Source organism: Miscanthus floridulus, chromosome 9 (assembly GCF_019320115.1).
Source record: "Miscanthus floridulus cultivar M001 chromosome 9, ASM1932011v1, whole genome shotgun sequence".
NCBI lineage: Eukaryota > Viridiplantae > Streptophyta > Magnoliopsida > Poales > Poaceae > Miscanthus > Miscanthus floridulus.
Window position 1 is genome coordinate 45,263,403 of NC_089588.1, and position 22,344 is coordinate 45,285,746.

Below are 22,344 nucleotides of genomic sequence, written 5' to 3' on the forward strand. Positions count from 1 at the left end.
AGATTCATTTATGAACGTAATAATGTTCTCACCTTTCTTTGCCATGATCATCTTTAAGTAATCGGGACAATTTTTCTGATAATGTCCCGTCTTCTTGCAATGGAGACATTGGTCTTTCTCTACTGTGAACTAGTTCTGCTGAGGCTTATGTAGCATGGGACCCTTTCCCTTTGACTTTGAGGAGAAGTTAACATTATTATTATGTTTCTTGTTGTCTTTCAGATAATTGATAGTGCCACCATTGGCAGCTTTCATTCTCTCCTCCTCTTGCACACACATAGCCATGAGCCTCTCTAAGTCCCACTTCTCGGGCTAAATATTATAGTTGACAACAAAGGTGTCAAACTCTTTTGGCAAGGAAACAAAAATCAGATGGATAAGGAACTCATCTTTGAGAGCCAGATCCATTGGTTTTAGCTTGGATGCCAGATTGCTCATCCTTAGCATGTGCTCTCTTATGCCACCATTACCAGAGTACCTCTCTGTTACCAACTGCTTTATCAGCTGGGTAGCATATGTCTTTGAAGATCCAGTGAACTGACTCTTTATTCTATCGAGGTACTCGGTGATGGTGTCACACTCTAGGATTGAGCCCACAATTGCAGGCTCAATCGTGTTCTTTATCACAGCTAAACACTTCTTGTTGGCAGTGACCCTACTTCCTATGCTCAAGGTCATAGGACATTCTTTGGGATGCAAAATCCCTCTCTCTGGTTGCCCAAGCGGCATCAGCCTCGTTTGTCTCCTTCACCGGTGCCACAGGCTCTGTGGGACACGGTGTGGTGACTACCTAGTCCACCTCAGCCAAGATGAAGGCCAGGTTGATCTTTTTCTTCCACTCAATGTAGTTATCACCTTTGAGAGTGGGGATCTCTTTGATACAACTCATCTAGTTGTATCTGCCTCAAAACACAATTCAAATAGAGTGAGAACATAAATAATAACAATAACAATTGCATGCCTTAGTTCCAACGTTGGTCAAAATTAAAACATACAATTGTCCTCTACATTAATTCTGCATCACCATTGGGCAGAAATAGAATTAATGCAAGACAAAACATCATAATATTGCCATTAATCAATGTTGGTTAGAATAATTACAATATTATAATCAATTAAAACATATCCATTTTTCAAAATTAAATTTTCCCGTTGGTTCGAATTTAATAATGAAAATAACATCTTTAAATACGCAGCGAAAAATAATTCAATTTAGTGAATTTTACCCACAGGAAAATTCTCTTTTCTATTTTCTTTAAGCCATTTAATCAATTTCCAGGAAATAAACATTTACTGGAAAAAGAAAAGAAAAACTCATTCATTTCAACACTGTTGCTTCGGCCCAGCCGGCAAAACAGACCGGCCCACCTCCTTTGCCCACGCGCTGCCCGCACCCATGCCGCAACCTAGGCCTGGGCCGGCAAAGTCGCACTGTCGCGCATGCCCACCTAGGCCAATCGGTGGTCCGCTCGATCTGAGCCGTCTACGCCGATCCAACAGCCGAGCGGCGATATCGCGCTAACAAAACCGTGGCCGCGGCCGTCTGACCCGTGACCCTAGCTCATTCGCTTCTTTGCTCTCTCTCTCTTCGCCACTCTCCTTTCTCTCCTCAGCACAGCAACAGCAACCACCGAGTGAGAGCATGTGTAAGCGAGCAGACGACTTGGCACCGTCGCCGGCCCCCTCGCCAGAGCACGCGCTCCCCACGCAGGTGAGTGCGCCGTCATCGAGCGGCCTGGCTGCGGCGCCCCTTTGGCCAGAGCCCAGCGAGTAGTGCCCCCGGCTCGGTCTTCTTTTCCCCACGCGCCAGCGTGACTGCAGCGCTGCACAGCGGTGAGGTAGGACTCCCCTTCCCCTTCTTCCCCTTCGGATTTGGTTCTTTTTTCTGTTCTTGGATTCAACTGATTGGGGATGGGAATTAGGGTTAACTGTGTTAGGGTTAGGGTTTTGGAATGGGCACTGTTTATCTTCCCCAGAGGGACTCTACGGTTTTAGGGTTCGGCATCGCGTGTTGAGCCCTCCTTGTCTTTCTTTTACCCAGTTAGGGTTTGGGTTAGGATAAACCCTCTTCTTTTCTCATTTCCTTAACCCAGTTAGGGTTAGGGTTCAACCAAACCCTATGTTCTTGTTAGATCCACACTGGATCTAACCTTCTACTTCCTTTTCTAATCGGTTTTCCCGTTCTAGATCTAAAACCCTAGAAACCGATGGCTCCGATACCATTGTTAATATATTCGGATCGTCTAGGAGTAGATCTAGCCGGGGTGCTTGATGAATCAAAGACCTAGAACACGTTCTAATGCAACAAGAGAGAAACAGAGAGGGGTGGATGAGGGCTGACAATCCAGACACCACGGAGGGGGATGATCCAGAGGCCGTCATCAGGTTCGTTGGTGAAGTCTGCGCATGGGCAGTGATGGTCAGGGAAGACAGGTCAGAGATGTGGTGCCGGCGGTGAAGATCGACGGCGGCGTAGTGCAGTGGTGGAGGTACTTCCCGTCACTGGCTACGCCCCTCACTTAGATCGGGTTTAGGGTTTGTCGGTGGGGAGCTCGGCTCAGGTCAACCTTGTGATTAGAGCCACTAGCCCCTACCTCTTTTTATAGCGTAGGGTGACAGGGGCCCTCTAGCCATGGTGGGTTGGGTGCCCCCAATCAGGGCACGAATCAAAGGCCCAACTAGGCCGTTGGGTCCAGTTAGGATTAAAGATCAATCTAACAGTGTGTTCCGGTGAACGTGCCTTCCTAAGGCTGAGGCCAAACGACTAAGGGAGGATTTTGATGATATTGCTGATGATGCTAAGGTGAGCGCGTTGCAGTCCATCTTGCTCCTCGAGCGCTGAAGCGTAAGCGTGATGCGATTGAGACTGTGTTGCGTGAGCGGCTGGCTGGATAGGAGAAGGTTATTAAGGCAGAGAAAGCTACGGTTGTCTGTATTACCGAGGAGAACCAGCGGCTTAAAAAGAGGCTTGAGGAGGCTGAGGCATTGGCTAAAAAGGAGAAGGAGGCTTCGCAGAAGAGCCAGGAGGAGGAGTAGCAAATTATGAACCATAATCTCGACCTTCGGTTGGAGCTGAGGGATGTGGAGGAGGCTAAGGTAAAGGCTGAGGGGCAAGTGGCTGAGGGGAAAGCGCGTATGAAGCGTATGAGTGAGGATCTTCGTGGTTGCATGTTGTCCACGAAGGAGGCGTTGGACACTGTTTTGGCAGAGGCGGGGCCTATCCCTAGCGGAGCTCTTCCAGAGGCAGATGCGGGAGCTTTTACTGAGTGGCTCAGGGCCAAAGTTGGTTTGATGGTTCCCATTATTAGCCATGTTGGTGATTTTGGAGCTTTTGTGGTGGCTCTTGGTGTCACTCGGTCATTCCAACACACAGGCTATAACCACGCCCCTGCCTTGGGGCGTCCTCCGCATAGGTTCTCCTCAGTGGATGAGGTCAGGTGGTCTGACGAAGCTTGCCAGAACATTGTGAAGCAATTTGTTTCTAAGTTTTGGATGAAGGGTGGTCGTGTTCTTGCTGCTGAGAAGGCTGCTGCTAGTTGGGCGGAGGTATTTGTGTGCTGGGTGTTTAGGCTTGTTGGGGTGCATGTTATTTGGTTTTTGTTGACCTCTTTTTTGTGTTATTTTTTTATGCAGCTTAATGCAAGTGCTGGTGGTGGTTCTTCCGAGACTAAGGCGGTGTCTGTACCAAGTGCCTTGGGGGATTCCTTGGGTGCTCATGGCTCATGGGAGGCATTGGGTACAGCAGAGGCTCATGCGTTGGAGGGTGCTGGCGATGGTGGGCGAGAGTCAGCCGAAGGTGTTGACGCTGGCACTGCTCCCGCAGATACTTCTGCTAATCCATCGGATCTGGTCTGAGGCGTGGTATTAGGGAGGTTGTTGGCCGTAGGGAATTTTGGTCATTTGAGCTGGGCTTGAATGCCTTGGCAGTTGTAAAAAGTTACAGTTGGTCTGACGGTGGCCCTTGTTGCGCAGGTTCCTCTAGGGCGTGCGCACTAGGCTTTGGACATGGTTTGGCTCATGACGAACTATTAGGACATGTTTGTTTCTAGAGAATCGTGGTAGCATGCGAGGGCTCGGCGGCCAAGGTTCGGTTTTGAAAATTTTTGGTGGGCAAAGGTGCGGTCTTATGATGTTAAGAATAGATGCGCTCGTCTTTTCTAGGAGAACTCTGACTTATCGGAGCGTAGAGCGGGGCAAGAAATTTTTGGTAAGAAGGGGTTGGGATATGAATCTGACCAGGTGAGCTTGGATGATGCGGTAAGTTTTGTGCTCGGGTGTGGGAACGCAACGTTTGGGCAGGACAGTTTGTAGAGGGTGCCTAAACCTGAGCCGATTGAGATAGACGACAGGGATCGACGGTATATGTATCGAGCAAGGGTTCTTGTCGGGGACTTGCTTATTGTGACGGTGCGGCCCTTGCTCTAGGGGCCACTAGTTGGCTTTGACTCGGGTGAGGGTGGTTCGGGTTCCATTGTGGATACCAACGGGGGTTCTTGGGTGGGTGAGTGTGGTGTTGGCTCTGCTGCCGAAGGTCTTCTTGAAGAGGTGGAGGAGGAGATGGTCGAGGAGGTTTGCTTTGATGTCTGCTTTCAAGAAGATGCACCTAGCGTTTGGGAGTACCGTCGTAGGGTTGCTTAGCCGAATACCTTGCTTCTAGTATGTTTGCAAGGTCTTTTGTTGTGGAGTAGTAAGGCCCATGTTATTCGACTGTTGTATTCTTGTTGGTTGTTGGGGAGGCGGTGCAGTGTTTGTGGTTGTTGTTGTATTGTTTTGTAATATGTAATCACTTATGTGTTTTTTTAGAAGGTGTGGAGGTGGAGTGCGATGGTTGTTGTTGTACTGATGAGACTGCATGAGCTTGACTGAGGTTGGGCTTCTGCGCCATGTTATTTTGTTCCTGTGAGGTTCGCTCAATTTGTTCTATGACTTGGTCGAAGCGGCGCTCCCTTTTTCTTTAGCGAGGCTCGCTCATTTTTCCTAACGCATAGTTGAAGTGACGCCCCCTTTTCTTTTGTGAGGCTCGCGCGATTGCTTGAAACAACTTAGTCGAAGTGATGTCCCCATTTTTCTTTGGCGAGGCTGGCACGATTGCTTGAAATGACTTGGTCGAAGCGACGACCCCTTTTTTCTTTGGCGAGGCTCGCGCAATTACTTGAAATGACTTGGTCGAAGCAACACTCACTTTTTTTCTTTTGCAAGGCTCGCATGTTTATCGTTTTCTATGGAGGGTGTTGAAATGAGGTGGAGGCTTGATCATCATCACTTGATTCTTCATCATCATCATCATCCTCATCTTCTTCTTCATCACTTGAGGAGCTTGAGCTTGAGCTTGACTCAACTTGCTTGCCCTTCATCTTCTTTTACTTACCACATAAGAGAGCAATGCCTTTGCTTGATGAGAAGGCTTCTTCTTGACCTATTTTGCGTGACATTTCATATGCCACTAGCTTGCCAATGACAATGGCCGGGGTCATGTTGCTCAAGTCCTCCATGTTGTGAAGGATGGTGATGATGCTTGCATACTTTTCATGTGGTACCATGGTGATGATCTTCCTCACAATGTTCGCATCACCTAGATTTGTCAATCCTATAGAATTGAGTTCATTGATAATTAGATTCAAACGAGAATACATATCACGAACAAGCTCATTTTCATTCATTTTAAAAGAGTCAAAACTTTGTTTAGCTAGGCAATATTTTTGCTCATGGACATTACTTGTGCCGACATGGAGCTCATGCAATTTTAACCAAATTTCATTTGCACTTTTTAAGGTGAACACTTGGTTAAAAATTTTCATGCTCAAAGATTCAAACAACCAATTTTTAGCTCTAGCATTAAGGTGAATTTCTTTTTCATCACCCGTAGTTGGTTTCTTGGGATTCTTAAGGTGTTTCATCCCATCGCGGGTGACTCTCCAAACACCAAGATCTACCGCTTCAAGGTAGCAAGCCATTCTATCACTATAGTAGAGGAAATTAGTGCTGTCAAAGTGTGGAGGTCTAGAGATATCCATCCTTCCCTCTCTAAACGACGTTGGCTCAACGACGGTAAAACCAAGGGTCTAATATGAGCCAACCTGGCTCTGATGCCACTTGTAAGGATCATGGCGCCAAAGAGGGGGGTGAATTAGGCAACTTAAAATCTATTTTCTAACTATGGCCTCTATTTTCAGCCTCACTAAAACCTATGCAATAAAGTAAGTTATCTAAATGTGCAACTACGATTTTGCTAGGTGTGTTGATATCTCTACCACAAAAGAGTTATGCAACCTAGGTTCCAATCCTATCAACTAGCCTATCAACAAAGCTATGAAAGGTAAAGCACACAACCAAGGTACACAATGTAAACGTGGAAGCTTAAGTGAGGTAGAGATGCAAACTCCCGTCCATGACTCTGGTATTTTTATCGAGGTATCGAGAAGTGCGCAAGCTCCCCCCTAGTCCTTGTTGGAGCCCCACGCAAGGGCCAAGCTCCTGGTTGGGTATCTCTGTGGATAGCCCGGGCCTTCCCCACACGCAAGTGGGTCTCTGGTGTGTGCCTTCTGGCAAGCCTCTCCCGGACCGCTCCTAGCCGTCTTCACTATCAAGCTTCCGATTGAAAAGTCGCGGGCCGTGTTCCCTCTGGTACACAGTGGCAGCCACAACACAAACGCGGTTGTTGTGGTCTCGCAAGACTACAAGCCCCACCGAGTACAACAATGGTGCACACAAGCACCGAGTGGCAAGAGTTGTGCAAACCTCAATAAACACTAGGCCTAAACCTAGAGCGAGCGCATATGAGCGTGGTCTAACCAACCTAAGCACTTCGCAAAGCACCTATGCTAATGACAAAGTGATCTATTAAGCCCTATGCATATGGGGAGCTCCAATGTGGTTTATGAATACCTTAGCACCTTCCCTCAGCTCTTCCACCCCTCAAATGGCCAATTGGAGCAAGTATTTATAGCCCCCATGCCAAAACTAGCCATTGGAAACTGCAACAGCTTTTTGCACAGTCATCGGACATGTCCGGTGAGGCACACCGGACATGTCCGGTGCCCTTTCCAAAACTAGCCATTAGGCATCTGACAGCCGACCATTGGAGCGCGGTGTATGACCGGTGCACCGGACAACTTTTTGCGCAGTCACCAGACATGTCCGGTGCGGCACATCGGACATGTTCAGTGCCCTTTCAAAAACTAGCCATTAGGCTTCTGACAGCCGACCATTGGAGCACAGTGTATGACCGGTGCACCGGACCTGTCCGGTGCCTGGTGTCCGGTGCGACACCGGTGATGACCAGTGCCCTATGGACTGCTCCAACCCGATTGCAACCTCTATGGACGCCGTGTCCGGAGCACCATAACCGGTGCACACCAGTCACACCGGTGCCCTCTGGTTGCGGAAGCCCGTGCTGCACGCTCTCTGGATGCCCCATCTGGTGGGGTGTCCGGTGCAACACCGGACATGTCTGCTGCTGCTGATGCAGCAGCCCATTGCTCCATTCTTTGTGTATCTTCGTCTTCATTTCTTCGGGCATCTTCCTTCTTGCATCTTGGATTCTTCTTTTCTCTTCTAAGTTATAAACACATCTTCTAAGGTTCCGTTTTTTATGTTGATCAAACTCTTATCGCTCCAAATAAATCTAAGTCCGCCATGCAACCTATTGGGCTACAAAATAAACACTTGCAAACATATTAGTCCAACTTGGTCATATTGATCATCAAACACCAAAATCCAAACTAAATGGGCCAAGGGTCCATTTTCCTTACAATCTCCCCCTTTTTTGTGCTTGATGACAACATGACCAAAGCAAGCAAATAATAATGAATACTAAATGAAAAACCTATCTACTTGCTAGGATGCAATGCAAAGGCAAGTTTATATGATGCCAAAAGATTCCAAATGAACGGAAGTTTTACATCTTGGCACTTTGGAAAGTTGACATACATCAAGAGAGCCTCTCCTCACCTCTCCTACTCATATACTTCATGTGAGACAAGTTTAGTGACTTAGATATTGATCCTAGTGCAATTAATTGACTAATCGAGTGGCACTGGGTGGTGATTTGCAAGTGTGGATTCTTGTTACTCTTGAGACTTGCCGGTTCCTAGACGGCTTTGTGATTATATCTCCGTGAAGCACGCAAGAAGATTGTGCGGTGCTCCGGAGAAGGATTTGTGAGGGGCTATTGAGCTCATCCCCACCGGAGGAAGGCAAAGAGCATGTCTAGTAGAATCAAGGTTTGTGTGGGTGTCTAATTGATTCGTCTGGCTCAAGGTTTAATGCTCATGTCGGAGCCTACCTTGCGGGGCAGTCCGAAGCTTGCGGGCTTTGGAGCTAACAAGAGGAGCGGCAATCCTAGAACTCGCCTCAACATGGACTAAGTGACTGGCAAGTTACTGAACCATGCGAAAAACATTGTGTGTCATCCGTGGTTTGCATATCTCAACACAAGTTTACTTAATTGCAATATATTGTGCTTGTGTTGTTGAGCTCGTGCCTTGTGTAGTAGCTTAATAGTGTAGACTTTAGTTAGTGTTTACTGTTTTTCTCACTAGTATGTGTAAGAGCTCCCATGCGCTTGCTTGTACTCTAGTTGCTTAGATTGTTTGATCTTGCAAACTAGAGTTGTTTAGGTGAGCTCCCTCTATCCCGGTACCCTAGTTGCTCTCTAGTTCATATCCTTTTCTAGGTTGCTAGCAAACTATAGCTAGAGGAGTGTAGTTGAGGCTAGACTCTTAGTTCACTTCCGTATCTAAATTGGCTAGCTCTTGTGATTAATTTTTAGAAATGACTATTTACCCCCTCTAATCAGCCATCTCGATCCTATAGGGCTCCACGAGTGGCTATGCCACTTTTGCAAGGCTAAGCCCGGTATTGACATCGAGGCCAAGCATCAAACATGTGGTGGGAAACTCGATGTTGGTGATGCTAGATACAAGTTCAGTGTCTGCTACAAATGCAACGACAAGGCTGGTTTCAGATATGTGCCCATGGCGATAGTCAAAGATGAATTCGTAGTGTGACAACAGCTCATGGCCAAGTTGGTGTTGTCGTGACCTTGAGATGATGCCCACATTATGTCGAGCTGATAGCAGCCATCATAAATGTGTCGACCGTGCAAGGCTCCAAATGCTTCAGCAGCAGCATGCTTAGATTGAAAAATGACCCTTTACACACAAAAAAAAAGATTGAAAAATGACCGAAGCAAACACACGGTCTAATCCAAAAACACAAGCACTCGTTCCACATCTCCAAATGGACAAAAGACTTAATTAAGCACACCTTGAGTGATAGGGTAGCAAACCTTTAGTGATGGGGCCTTGCAGTCCTCAAATCCACCTGTGAACATTTTATCAAACACCTTGTAGGCACTACTTTTATAGTCAATACACATGCAACAATTCATCCTCAAATCAAACCCACTACTCCTTTGCGTTTCCAATGGCATCTCCATGACCATGCCAAAAGCCCCAAGGAATCGTCTCTCTTTTATACCAATTATATTAACACAACCTCACAACTCCATTACAAGCACATGAATTCTGATGATAATATAATCTGATACAATTGAGGTGGAATTCAAGAAGGGAAGCACAGCGAAGGGTTTGAGGATAGTAGAGAAGAAAGCACTGAGATGAATAAAAAATACTCCCTTCGTACCGGTAATTCAAGTCGTTTTGGACGAGGCTTGTGTCAAACATTGGAATATAAATTATGAATAACTTTTAAGTTGTTGAGTTTGAAAATATGAAAAACATATGAATAGATTTGTATTCAAAAGTACTTTCATAAAAATATACATATATCACTTTCTAAAGAATATTTTTACAAAAATAAGAAGTCAAAGTTATGCTTCGGAGACCGTGTCGTTGTCAAAATGACTTGAATTAACAATATGGAGGGAGTACATGGAGTCTCCAGGAAGAAGGTGAACACAGTGGAGGAGGAATGGAGAAGACGAAAGGCCCAACCATAGGCTAACATTGTTCTTTGCAGTGACAATCACACATTCACGGACGCTGGTCATCTCGCCGGGGCAGACCATGCATGGACCCGCTCCTCGCCGCAGCCGGCGGCCAGCCCGTCCCGTCCCGTCCACAACGCCATAGCCGTTGCCGATGGCGATTTTCCGTCGAGGACTATGTGCCACCAGTACCGGTACCGGTACAGCGCTTTTTCTGGAAGGCGAGCCGACCGGTACCGGTAACAGCCAACCCGAGTTGAAGTTGATCTGGAGCCGAGCCGGGAGCGCGCGGCGTCTGGATATCTTCTTTGGTGCGTGTCCACAACTCCACGTGCCGTGCATCGACATGACGGCATCAGGGTTGCAACCGCATGATCTGGAGCCTTCCGCCGGCTCCACGCCCACACAGATTTTTTTCGCCGATGCCATAGAAATTGGAATGGAATACGAGTTTTAATATGGTACTAATATTAATCGCGGATATTGGATTTGTATGAGAACTAGACAAAAGTTCCTTATATTATTGATCCCGAGCTCCGACTGCGATTCGATCCTGACACACACACACACAAAAAAAAAAAACATCGCCGATCAAGTATTCAACTTAGCCATGACGCCAAAGCAACGGAGATCAAGTATCCAACGCCGCCAGCCTAACGGCGCTTGCGCTCTGCTTCACCAGGCAACTACAAGCGCCGCCCGACGTCACGGGGGAGCCGGGCGGCCCCACCGCCGCCGTCAACCTCGTCTTCTCGCCGGTGCCCGTCTACGCCGCGCTAGCGCTGCTGGCCGCCGGCGCCCGCGGCGGCACGCTCCAGGAGCTCCTTGACGCGCTCGGCGGAGACTCCCGCGATGACCTCGCCGCGTTCGCCCGCCGCGCCACAGAGCGCGCGCACGCAGACCGGTCGCGGTCGGGCGGGCCGGCCGTCGCGTTCGCGTGCGGCGCGTCGCACGACCCGGCGTGGGCGCTCCTGCCGGCCTTCCGCGACGCCGCCGCCGCGTCCTACAACGCCGAGGCGCACGCCGTCGACTTCAGTAACGAGGTGAGGTCTTAATTAATTAATAGATTGCACTGAAACAAAATTTAATTTTCTCTTTTCGTGAAGCCGGAGAAGGCAGTTGGCGAGATCAACGGCTGTTTGGCGGCGGCGACTAACAAGCACATTGACTCGATCCTTGATCCCAGTTCAGTGAACACACTGACAAGCCTCGTGCTCTCCAGCGCCATCTGCTTCAGGGGCAGATGGGAGGCGCCGTTCGCCAAGGCGCACACGGTGGTGGACAAGTTCCACCGCCTCGACGGCAGCAATGCCGACGTGCCCTTCATGTACTCAGTGCACAGCCAGTACATCGCCATCCGGAACGGGTACAAGGTGCTCAAGCTCCCATACAGATCACCGGCACCAGCACGGGCACCAGCACCACGTAAGGGATCATCATCACAGAGCAATGTTGGCGATGACCCCGCCCCGAAATACTCCATGTGCATCTTCCAGCCTAACGAGCGGGACGGGCTCCCAGGTCTCATTGAGATGTCCTCTGGCCCCGGGTTCTCGCACTACCGCTAGTCCGCTACTACCGGAAGCAGAAGATTTGCCGAGTGCAAGGGTGCTTGTCGAGTGCAATCCTTCGTTCCGAGTGCTGCAAAAAAAAACACTCAGCAAAATAATTACCCTCAGCAAACAAAATTTTTGCCGAGTGCTGAAAAAAAACACTCGGCAAACTAGTAAAAACACTCGGTACAATCTAGGCACTCGGTAAAAAACCGCCATGTGGACATCCGTCAGTTAGTGTGCCGACTGTTAGTACTTTGTCGAGTATCCGTTAGTAGCACTCGGCAAAGAAATAAGTTTGTCGAGTGTTGTTTTTTTACACTCGGCAAATAAATAAGTTTGTCGAGTGTTTTTTTGGCACTCGGCAAAAAAAATAAGTTTTTTTTCTTTTCTGACCTTGAAACTTTTTATACTCTCCACATACAACATGTGGTACTCCATGTTAAGATTTTGTATATTTCTGGATCTGTTTGCTATATTTAATTAATTTATTGCATTTCAAGGAATTTTTTGGTATAAGTCAAATTTGAACTGCAAGTGATTCAAATAATAGAATAAAATGAGTAGAAAAATGATATTCATGTTATTGAGTCCAGTGCGAGGCCTTACCCAGGAAATGAAAAGAAATTTCAAACATCTTGTTCAAAAAACACGACAACAAATTTGTGGCCGTATAGTTTTTAAATTCTAAAAAAAGCAAACGAAGTCTCAAATTCATGAGATTTGTCACGATGTGATGATATCATATGTGGAGGCTATGGTAAAAAATTGAGATGGTTTCGCATAATTTGTCACGTACGATGTTTACAAACCAATGCATCTCAGAAGAAGAATAGTAGCGTTGAGAAGGATTCGGTAAGATTTGGAGTAAAAGTGACAGGTCGAATTGGGGCTTGGCTTCAAAACTTTCTGTATAGGCAAAGAGAACATAGATTGTTTCATGTGAAATTTTGGTAATTTTTTGGATGCGCTTGATAATTTTAATTTATTAAGTGCAATTATATAATTTTAATTCATATAAATTGAATTTCAGATATAACTGCATGAAATAATGGAATAATATTGGTAGAAAAATCAAGTATATATTGTTGAGTGAATTTGACAATGTATTTTCAAAGTACAGCGGAACAAGTTTAGAAAAACACGTTATGGAAAAGGAGGAAAAGAAGGAAAATGAAAAAAAAAACCGGGTTTGCCGAGTGCCCCATACGACACTCGGCAAAGATGGGCTTTGCTGAGTTCCCCAATCCAACACTCGGCAAAGCTGGGATTTGCCGAGTGCCCCGATCTGACACTCGGCAAACCCCAGCTTTGCCGAGTGTCAGATCTCGGACACTCGGCAAAGCGTCCTAATATGGAGTCAACCGCCACCACTCACATGCACCCTCACACACAAACTCAACCACACCAGCATGACGCTCCCTCACCCGCACCCACCGCCGGCGAGTGTTGCTAGGTTGGAAGAAGAGGAGGAGAAGGGGAGGCGTCCGGCGAGCTGCGTGGCCAACCGGCGAGCTCTGGAGGCGCAGCCGCGAGGGCGAGCTCCGGGTCTGTCGGCGCGTGGGCGAGCTTTGGCCCCCCCGGCGAGCTAAGCCCTGCGGCTGAGCTGCAGCCAGTGAGATCTAGCTTAGCAGTGGCCCCACCGACACCTCCCGTGCCCACGTCACGCCGACGCCGCCAGCCCCTGTGCCGCAGCCTGCCCCGGCTGGGCTCGCGGTCGCCCACGCCGGCGTCTTCGCCCGCCCGCTCCTTCCCACCTCCACGCCGCCTGCCCCCACCCGCCCACTCCTCCCTGCCTCCGTCTCGCATCCCCAGCTCGCCCGCTCCTCCCTGCCTCGCCTCCCTTACAAGCCCTTCCAGTAGTGCTCGCCATCGAGCTGCCTGGGTTCGCGTGTGCCAGCGTTTGACAGGTAAATTTTTGTAAGATTGAATTTAATTAGATAATTAGCTTCAAGTAGTGGACTACTTTGTTAATTTTGGTACTTACATAGTTAAATTTAGGTGCTTACATAGTAGTGGACTCCCCTTCCGCCACCGTACGCCGCTCCGTGCCTAACCCTTCCGCCGCCCCCACCTTCTACCTATCGTGGTTTTGCAAGGTATAAGCTGTGTATGTGGTTGTCGGCCATCGTGCCGTTGGTTTGCTGTGTATGTGGTTGTCGGCCATCGTGCCGTTGGTTTGTTGTAGGTTGTGGTTACCTCACCGTGCAGGGGAGGTGCTGTCAAAATTTATAATTGACACTATTATGTTCCTTTGTTGCAGGAGAGGCTATTGCAAAGATCATTCCCCACTATCCTTGACTCGTCACTTTGCAGGACAGCAAGGTGAGTCATCCTACACCCCTCTTTCTATATGATGTGAAACATAGGATGTTCATATATCATGTAACCTACCTAGGTGTCTCCCGTTCGAAAGAGACACGGTTGGAAATATGCAGATCTTTGCATATCTATAATCGTATCTATTTCGAATTGTCCACATTTTTTGGATAGCCCGAGGATGTGTAGATGAGGTTAGTTTCCATGCTCTACTCTGATCTGAGATAGAGTTTCGACAGCATCTCCCTATTGTTCTCCAGATACACAATCTCCCTGCCGTGTATTTGGAGAACAGCGGGGAGGTGCTGCTGAAATTCTATCTGGGTAGGAGTAGAGCATGGAAACTAACCCCATCTACACATCCTCGGGTGAGATTAGGACCTATCTTCACCTATTAGACAATATAGAAACTTGTAGATGCAATTGATTTTTATATTACTTGCTGATATGTTAGAGGATGGATGACCTTGAGTGGATGCACATGGGCTGCTCTTGTCAAGGTTCGTTGACCGATGAATGGATTCAGAAGACCGATGCTTTCTTGGAACTGCCATTTGCAAGGGTTAAAGGAGCGCGTGTCACTTGGTGTCCCTGCTGTATTTGTGCAAACTCGCGTCAATAAACAAAGGAGGTCATGGGTCAACATCTTTGCAAGAATGGATTTATGGCAGACTATACCCGGTGGATCTATCATGGTGAATCCGATCGTGTCAGAGACGAGGTCGTGAGACAACGCATCGAGGATTATGATGCCGGGGTAGGATACTTGTTAAATGACTTTCATGAAGCACACTTCGATGAAGGACATAGGGATGAGGAGCCAGAGCCAACCACAAAAGCGATTACGATATGTTGTCTGCAGCATAGCAACCCTTGACGGGCATACCAAGGTTTCTCAACTGGATGCCATTGCACGCCTAATGACCGTAAAGTCCCAATTTAGCTGGAGTCAAGAAGCCTTTGATGTTATGCTGATGGTTTTTGGTAGCCTGCTCCCGGATGGTCACATTCTGCCAAAGAGCGTGTATGAGGCAAAGAAACTCCTTCATGCATTTAAGATGCCATATGAGCAAATACATGCTTGTCCGAAGGGATGCATCTTATTTAGGAAAGAACATGCAGAATCAAAGTACTGTGTGAAGTGTAAAGCCTCTAGGTTCCTAGAGGTAGATTGGTGATGGTCATAAGAGGCAGCTCGCAATCCCCATGAAGATCCTTTGGTACCTTCCATTCATACCAAGGATCCAATGCCTTTAAATGAATGTGGAATCCGCGAAATAGATGACATGGCACAAATACAGATGTCGATACAAACCTAAGAAGCTGGTGCATCCATCCGATGGTGAAGTATGGACAAGGTTTGATATGATTCATCCTGAGAAAGCTCTAGAGGCTCATAATGTACGTGTTGCGCTGGCAATAGATGGGTTCAATCCTTATGGAATGGTGGCTACCTCATACACTTGTTGGCCCATGTTCGTTATCCCCTTCAATCTCTACACGGTTCCAGATGGACGCACTCTAGGTTATTTCTATTTTATTCATCATTCATTGATTTTTACATACTTTTGCATTGCATTGTAACATTGGGATGAAATATTGTAGGCTCAGCTGGAACAAGAAACGAGGCACCGGGAGGAGCTAGAGGCGAGGATGGAGGTAGAGCGGCAGAGGATGGATGCTAACCGAGCCCAGATGTCTAAAATGATGAGGGGTGTTTACGCTGTAATTGGTCAACCTTCGCCACCGATGCCAGTCCCTCCTCCTCAACCTGCTCCAAATACTATTTCTGGCACTATGAGTCACTTCACAACCTTATAATCGTCATTTGTAGTTTATGCAGAATCAATCTTTTCTCCTTTGTGATGTTCGTATGTTTCTAGTTTCTAATTTCTAGTTTATTTCTGGTTTGTAGTTAATGTTGTAATCACTGTTTCATTGTCAATAACTGTAACTTAGCTACTTTTAGTTTCCACAGAATTAATCACTATTTCTTGTTGCTAGTTTATTTCTAATACTTGTATGTTTTGTTCTCAATCACTGTGAATGATTTATCTCTTCTCCTTTGTGCAGAATCAATCTGCGACATCGAATGTGCCTTATGACCGACCGTGGCCACAGTGACTATGCTTATTTGCATTTCTGATGAGACTGGAAAGTGACTATGAACAAACTTACTTGTGAATCTGAATTTTATTTGCATTTGTGATTGTGAATAAACCAACTTTTGATTCTGAAGTTTATTTGCATTTATGTGTTGTCGATATATCCATATGAACTGCTTGTGAACTATCTGTGATGGATGCAATGTTTATTTGAGTGTTGTACGTTATATGTGACCGAACCAAATAAAACGGATATATATGGTAACTTTGCCGAGTGTTACACTCGCCAAAAGGGCTATTTGCTGAGTGCCATGCGAAATACACTCGGCAAAGAGGCCTCGTGGCAAAAATTTGTGCATTCAGGGCCTAAAATGGCCATCTTTGCCGAGTATCACGGTGACACTCAGCAAAGAGGCCAAAATCTAGGCCTAGAATGGCTAGTCTTTGCCGTGTGTCCAGGATGTGACACTCAGCAAAGAAGCCATGTTTGCCGAGTGTTAGGGCTGGGACACTCGTCAAACAAAGGCACGTTTGCCGAGTGTCAGGGCCGGAGCACTTGGCAAACAAGGGCCAATTTGCTGAGTTCCTAGGCGGTTAGACACTCTGCAAACACGCCATGACCGTCTCCACGGCATCCCATAGCTTTTTTTTGCCGAGCATCGGTTTGAGCACTCGGCAAAGTCTTTGCCGAGTGCCCAATAAAAAACACTCGGCAAAGAAACTTTTGCCGACACTGTGTACGCCGTGTGCTGTTTGCGGAGTGTAACACTCGGCAAAGCCTTTGCCGAGTATTTTTTGGGCTTCGCCGTGTGCCGTGGAAACATGTCAAAGCTAGTGTTTCTGGTAGTGCGCCTTCCTACCTTGCATATCCCCGTTGGGGACTTCCAGCTGCCCAAGTTCAAGCTGTCCGCCTCCGGCAGCGTGAGGCAGGTGCTGAGAAAATGCATGGGGATCAATTCCGATTTCGTTGCTGGCGAAGCTGACCTGGCCGACTGGCGGCCAAGCGCGATGAGGATGTTGTTGGCACGCCGCTATACGTTGCCAATGTTTGCCATAAGGCGGTGCTCGAGGTGAACGAGGTTGCCGACATTTGCCATAAGGTGTTGCTCGAGGTGAACGAGGGTGACAAAATCTAGGCACTCGGTAAAAAACCGCCACATGGACATCCATCAGTTAGTGTGCCGGTCGTTAGTACTTTGACGAGTGTCCCTTAGTGGCACTCGGCAAAGAAATAGGTTTGCCGAGTGATTTTTTCTTTACACTCCGCAAAGAAATAAGTTTGTCGAGTGTTTTTTTTCTAGCACCCGACAAAGAAATAAGTTTGTTTCTCTTCTAACCTTGAAACTTTTTCTACTCTCCACATACAACATATGGTACTCAATGTTAAGATTAGGTATATTTCTGGATCTGTTTGTTATATTTAATTAATTTATTGCATTTCAAGGAATTTTTTGGTATAAGTCAAATTTGAAATGCAAGTGATTCAAATAATAGAATAAAATGAGTAGAAAAATGATATTCATGTTATTGACACCGGTGTGAGGCCTTATCCGGGAAATGAAAAGAAATTTTGAACATCTGGTTCATGAAACATGACCACAGATGTGTGGCCGAATGGTTTAAAAATTCTAAAAAAGCAAACGAAGTCTGAAATTTATGAGATTTGTCATGATGTGATGATATCATTTGTGGAGGCTATGGTAAAAAATTGAGATGGTTTCACACAATTTTGTCACGTACGATGTTTACAAACCGAAGCATCTCAGAAGAAGAATCATTGCGTTGAAAAGGATTTGGTAAGATTTTTGGATCTGTTAGATAATTTGGGGTCAAAGTGACGGTCGAATTGGGGTTTGGCTTCAAAACTTTTTGTATAGGCAATAGAGAACATAGATTGTTTCATATGAAATTTTGGTAATTTTTTGGATCTGTTAGATAATTTTAATTTATTAAGTGCAATTATAGAATTTTAAAAGATATAAATTGAATTTGAGCTATAAGTGCATGAAATAATGGAATAATATTTGTAGAAAAATCAAATATATATTGTTGAGTGAATTTGACAAGGTATTTTCAAAGTACATCAGAACAAATTTAGAAAAACACGTTCTAGAAAAGAAGGAAGAGAAGGAAAGTGAAAACAAACTGGGTTTGTCGATTGCCCCATCCGACACTCGGCAAAGATGGGCTTTGACGAGTGCTTCGATCTGACACTCGGCAAAGCTGGGATTTGCTGAGTGCCCTAATCTGACACTCGGCAAAGCTGGGATTTGCCGAGTGCCCTGATCTGACACTCAGCAAACTCCAGCTTTGCCGAGTGTCAGATCTCGAACATTCGGCAAAGCATCCTAATATGGAGTCAACCGCCACCACTCACATGCACCCTCACACACACACTCAACGGCACCGGCACGACGCTCCCTCACCCACACCCGCCACCGGCGAGCGTTGCTAGGTCAAAGGAAGAGGAGGAGATGGGGAGGCGTCCGGCGAGCTCCGCGGCCAACTGGCGAGCTCTGGAGGCGCAGCTGTAAGGGCGAGCTCCGAGTCTGCTGGCGCGTGGGCGAGCTAAGCCCCACGGCCAGGCTACAGCCGGTGAGATCCAGCCAAGCGGTGGCCCTGCCGGCACCTCCCGCACCTGCGCCCCTATGCCGCCACCACCAACCCCTGCACCGCCCCTAGCCCTAGCCGGGCCACCCCCTACGCCGCTCCCTGGCCCGTCCGGGCTCACCGTCCCCCACGCCGGCACCTCAACGCCGTCAGCGTCTTCACCAGCCCCCTCCTCCCCGAGCGCCCGATCCTTCTTGCCTTCGCGCCACCTCCCCCACCCGCCCACTCCTCCTCGCCTCCACCCCGCATCCCCCGCTTGCTTGCTCCTTCCCGCCTTCCCCTCTAGCATGACCTCCCCGCAGTCCTCGCCTCCCAAGGGTCATCTTGGCCGGGGGTCTCGCCTCCTAGGACCCTCCCCACCAGCCACCCAACCAGGGGCAGCATGGCCGGGGGCTAGGGGCCTCGCCTCCTAGGACCCTCCCCATAGGTCGCCCAGCCTAGGACTACGTGCCTCTCCTCCCTTGTAGGCCCTCCCTGTAGTGCTCGCCACCGAGCGATCGGGTTCGTGTGTGCCAGCGTTTGACAGGTAAAATTTTATAATATTGATTATAATTAGATAATTAGCTTCAAGTAATGCACTACTTTGTTAATTTAGGTACTTACATAGTTAAATTTAGGTACTTACATAGTAGTGGACTCCCCTACCGCCGTCGTACGCCGCTCCGTGCATCACCCTCCAACCGCCCCCCACCTTCTACCTTTCGTGGTTTTGCACGGTATAAGCTATGTATGTGGTTGTTGGCCATCGTGCCATTGGTTTGTTGTGTATGTGGTTGCCGGCCATCATGCCGTTGGTTTGTTGCAAGTCGTGGTTACCTCACCGTGTAGGGGAGATGCTGCCAAAATTTATAATTGACACTATTATGTTCCTTTGTTGCAGGAGAGGCTATTGCAAAGATCATTCCCCACTGTCCTTGACTCGTCACTTTGTAGGACAGCAAGGTGAGGCATCCTACACCCCTCTTTCCGTATGATGTGAAACATAGGATGTTCGTATATCACATAACCTAGCTAGGCGTCTCCCATTCAAAAGAGACACAATTGGAAATATGTAGATCTTTGCATATCTATAATCGTGTCTGTTTCGAATTGTCCATGTTTTTTGGATAGCCCGAGGATGTGTAGATGGGGTTAGTTTCCATGCTCTACTCTGATCCGAGACAGAGTTTCGGCAGCATCTCCCTGCTGTTCTCCAGATACACAATCTCCCTGCCGTGTATTTAGAGAATAGCGGGGAGGTGCTGCCAAAATGCTATCTCGGATAGGAGTAGAGCATGGAAACTAACCCTATCTACACATCATCGGGTGGGATTAGGACCTATCTTCACCTATTAGACAGTATAGGAACTTGTAGATGCAATTGATTTTTATATTACTTGCTGATATGTTAGAGGATGGGTGCCCGTGAATGGATGTACACGGGCCGCTCTAGTCAGGGTTCATTGACCGATGAATGCATTCAGAAGACCGATGCTTTCTTGGAACTAGCGTTTGCAGGGGTTAAAGGAGTGCGTGTCACTTGGTGTCCCTGTAGTATTTGTGCAAACTCGCGTCGACAAACAAAGAAGGTCATGGGTCAACATCTTTGCAAGAATGGATTTATGGCAGACTATACCCGGTAGATCTACCATGGTGAATCCGATCATGTGAGAGATGAGGTCGTGAGACAACGCATCGAGGATTATAATGTCGGGGTAGGATACATGTTAAATGACTTTCATGAAGCACACTTCGATGAAGGATGTAGGGATGAGGAGCTAGAGCCAACCACAAAAGCGTATTACAATATGTTGTCTACAGCACAACAACCCCTTCAATCTCTACACAGTTCCAGATGGACACACCCCCAGGTTATTTCTGTTTTATTCATCATTCATTGATTTTTACATACTTTTGCATTGCATTGTAACATTGGCATGAAATATTGTAGGCTCAGCTGGAACAAGAAACCAGGCACTGGGAGGAGCTAGAGGCGAGGATGGAGGTAGAGCGGCAGAGGATGGAGGCAGAGCGGCAGAAGATGGATGCTGAGCGAGCCCAGATGTCTGAAATGATGAGGGGTGTTTACGCTGCAATCGGTCAACCTCCGCCACCGATGCCAGTCCTTCCTCCTCAACCTGCTCCAAATACTATTTTTGGCACTGTGAGTCACTTCACAATCTTATAATCACCGTTTCTAGTTGCTAGTTTATTTCTAATACTTGTATATTTCGTTCTCAATCACTGTGAATGATTTATCTCTTCTCCTTTATGCAGAATCAATCTGCGGCATCGAATGAGCCTTATGACCGACCGTGGTCACAATGACTACATTTATTTGCATTTCTGATGAGCCTGGAGAGCGACTGCGAACAAACTTACTTGTGAATCTGAATTTTATTTGCATTTGTGATTGTGGATGAACCTACTTGTGACTCTGAAGTCTATTTGCATTTACGTATTGTCGATATATCCATATGAACTGTGTGTGGTGCTTATTGTGAACTATCTGTGATGGATGTAATATTTATTTTAGTGTGCTATGTTATATGTGACCGAACCAAATAAACTGGATATATATGGTAACTTTGGCGAGTGTTACACTTGAAAAAGGGCTATTTGCCGAGTGCCATGCGAAATACACTCGGCAAAGAGGCCACGTGGCAAAAATTTATGCATTCTGGGCCTAAAATGGTCATCTTTGCCGAGTGTCACGGTGACACTCGGCAAGGAAGCCATGTTTGCCGAGTGTCTGGGCTGGGACACTCGTCAAACAAAGGCACGTTTGCCGAGTGTCAGGGCCGGAGCACTCGGCAAACAAGGGCCAGTTTGCCGAGTTCCCAGGCGGTTAGACACTCGGCAAACGCGCCATGACCGTCTCCGTGGCGTCCTATTGCTTTTTTTTTTTGCCGAGCGTCGGTTTGAGCACTCGGCCGAGCGTCGGTTTGAGCACTCGGCAAAGTCTTTGTCGAGTGCTTGATAAAAAACACTTGGCAAAGAAACTTTTGTCGGCACTGTGTACGCCGTGTACTGTTTGCCGAGTGTAACACTCGGCAAAGCCTTTGCCGAGTGTTTTTGGGGCTTCGCTGTGTGCCATGAACGCACAGCAATGCTAGTGTTTCTGGTAGTGCGCCTGCTGACCTTGCATGTCCCCGTCGGGGACTTCCGGCTGCCCAAGTTCAAGCTGTCCGCCTCCGGCAGCGTGAGGCAGGTGCTGAGAAACGGCATGGGGATCAATTCCGTTTTCGTTGCTGGCGAAGCTGACCTGGACGACATGGCGGCCAAGCATGACGAGGACGCTGCTGGCAGGCCGCTGTACGTTGCCGACGTCTGCCATAAGGCGGTGCTTGAGGTGAACGAGGTTGCCGACGTCTGCCATAAGGTGGTGCTCGAGGTGAACGAGGGTGGCACCGTTGCCATTGGTGCCACTGCCAGCTACATGCTCTGTGGGGCAAGTGCGATAATGGATCAGCCGGTGAAGGTGGATTTCGTTGCTGACCACCCATTTGTGTTCTTTCTGATCCAGGAGGTGTCTCGTGCTATCATCTTTGTTGGCCGCGTCCTCGACCCTTCGATTTCAGCGTGATGGCCTGTTAGTAAACTTCTGATACTTCATATTAATATAAGTACACTAAAATGTGGCCTAGCTAATTGTAAGCTAGAGTTCGATCGAGTTGCCTCCGTAGAAATTAGAATTTCTTACTGACCAATATCTGACGCATATACATAGTGACATGAAACGATCGAGAAGATGACAATATATGGCATATATAACAAGAGAAGCGCACCTGCTAAAGTATCCAAGGTTTCGTTTGTGGTTTTTCTGATT

The 22,344-nt window shown here is 47.4% G+C and overlaps 1 protein-coding gene across 1 annotated transcript; it reads left to right on the forward strand.

Moving 5' to 3' along the window:
- Positions 1-3,135: 3,135 nt before the first annotated feature.
- Positions 3,136-22,101, forward strand: LOC136479787 (putative serpin-Z6A). Its single transcript, XM_066477538.1, has 6 exons — positions 3,136-3,546; positions 3,634-3,736; positions 10,586-10,992; positions 11,056-11,512; positions 21,644-21,867; positions 21,910-22,101. Exons 1-6 carry the CDS (start codon positions 3,136-3,138, stop codon positions 22,099-22,101), a joined length of 1,794 nt encoding a protein of 597 aa, XP_066333635.1.
- The last annotated feature ends 243 nt before the right edge of the window (positions 22,102-22,344 follow it).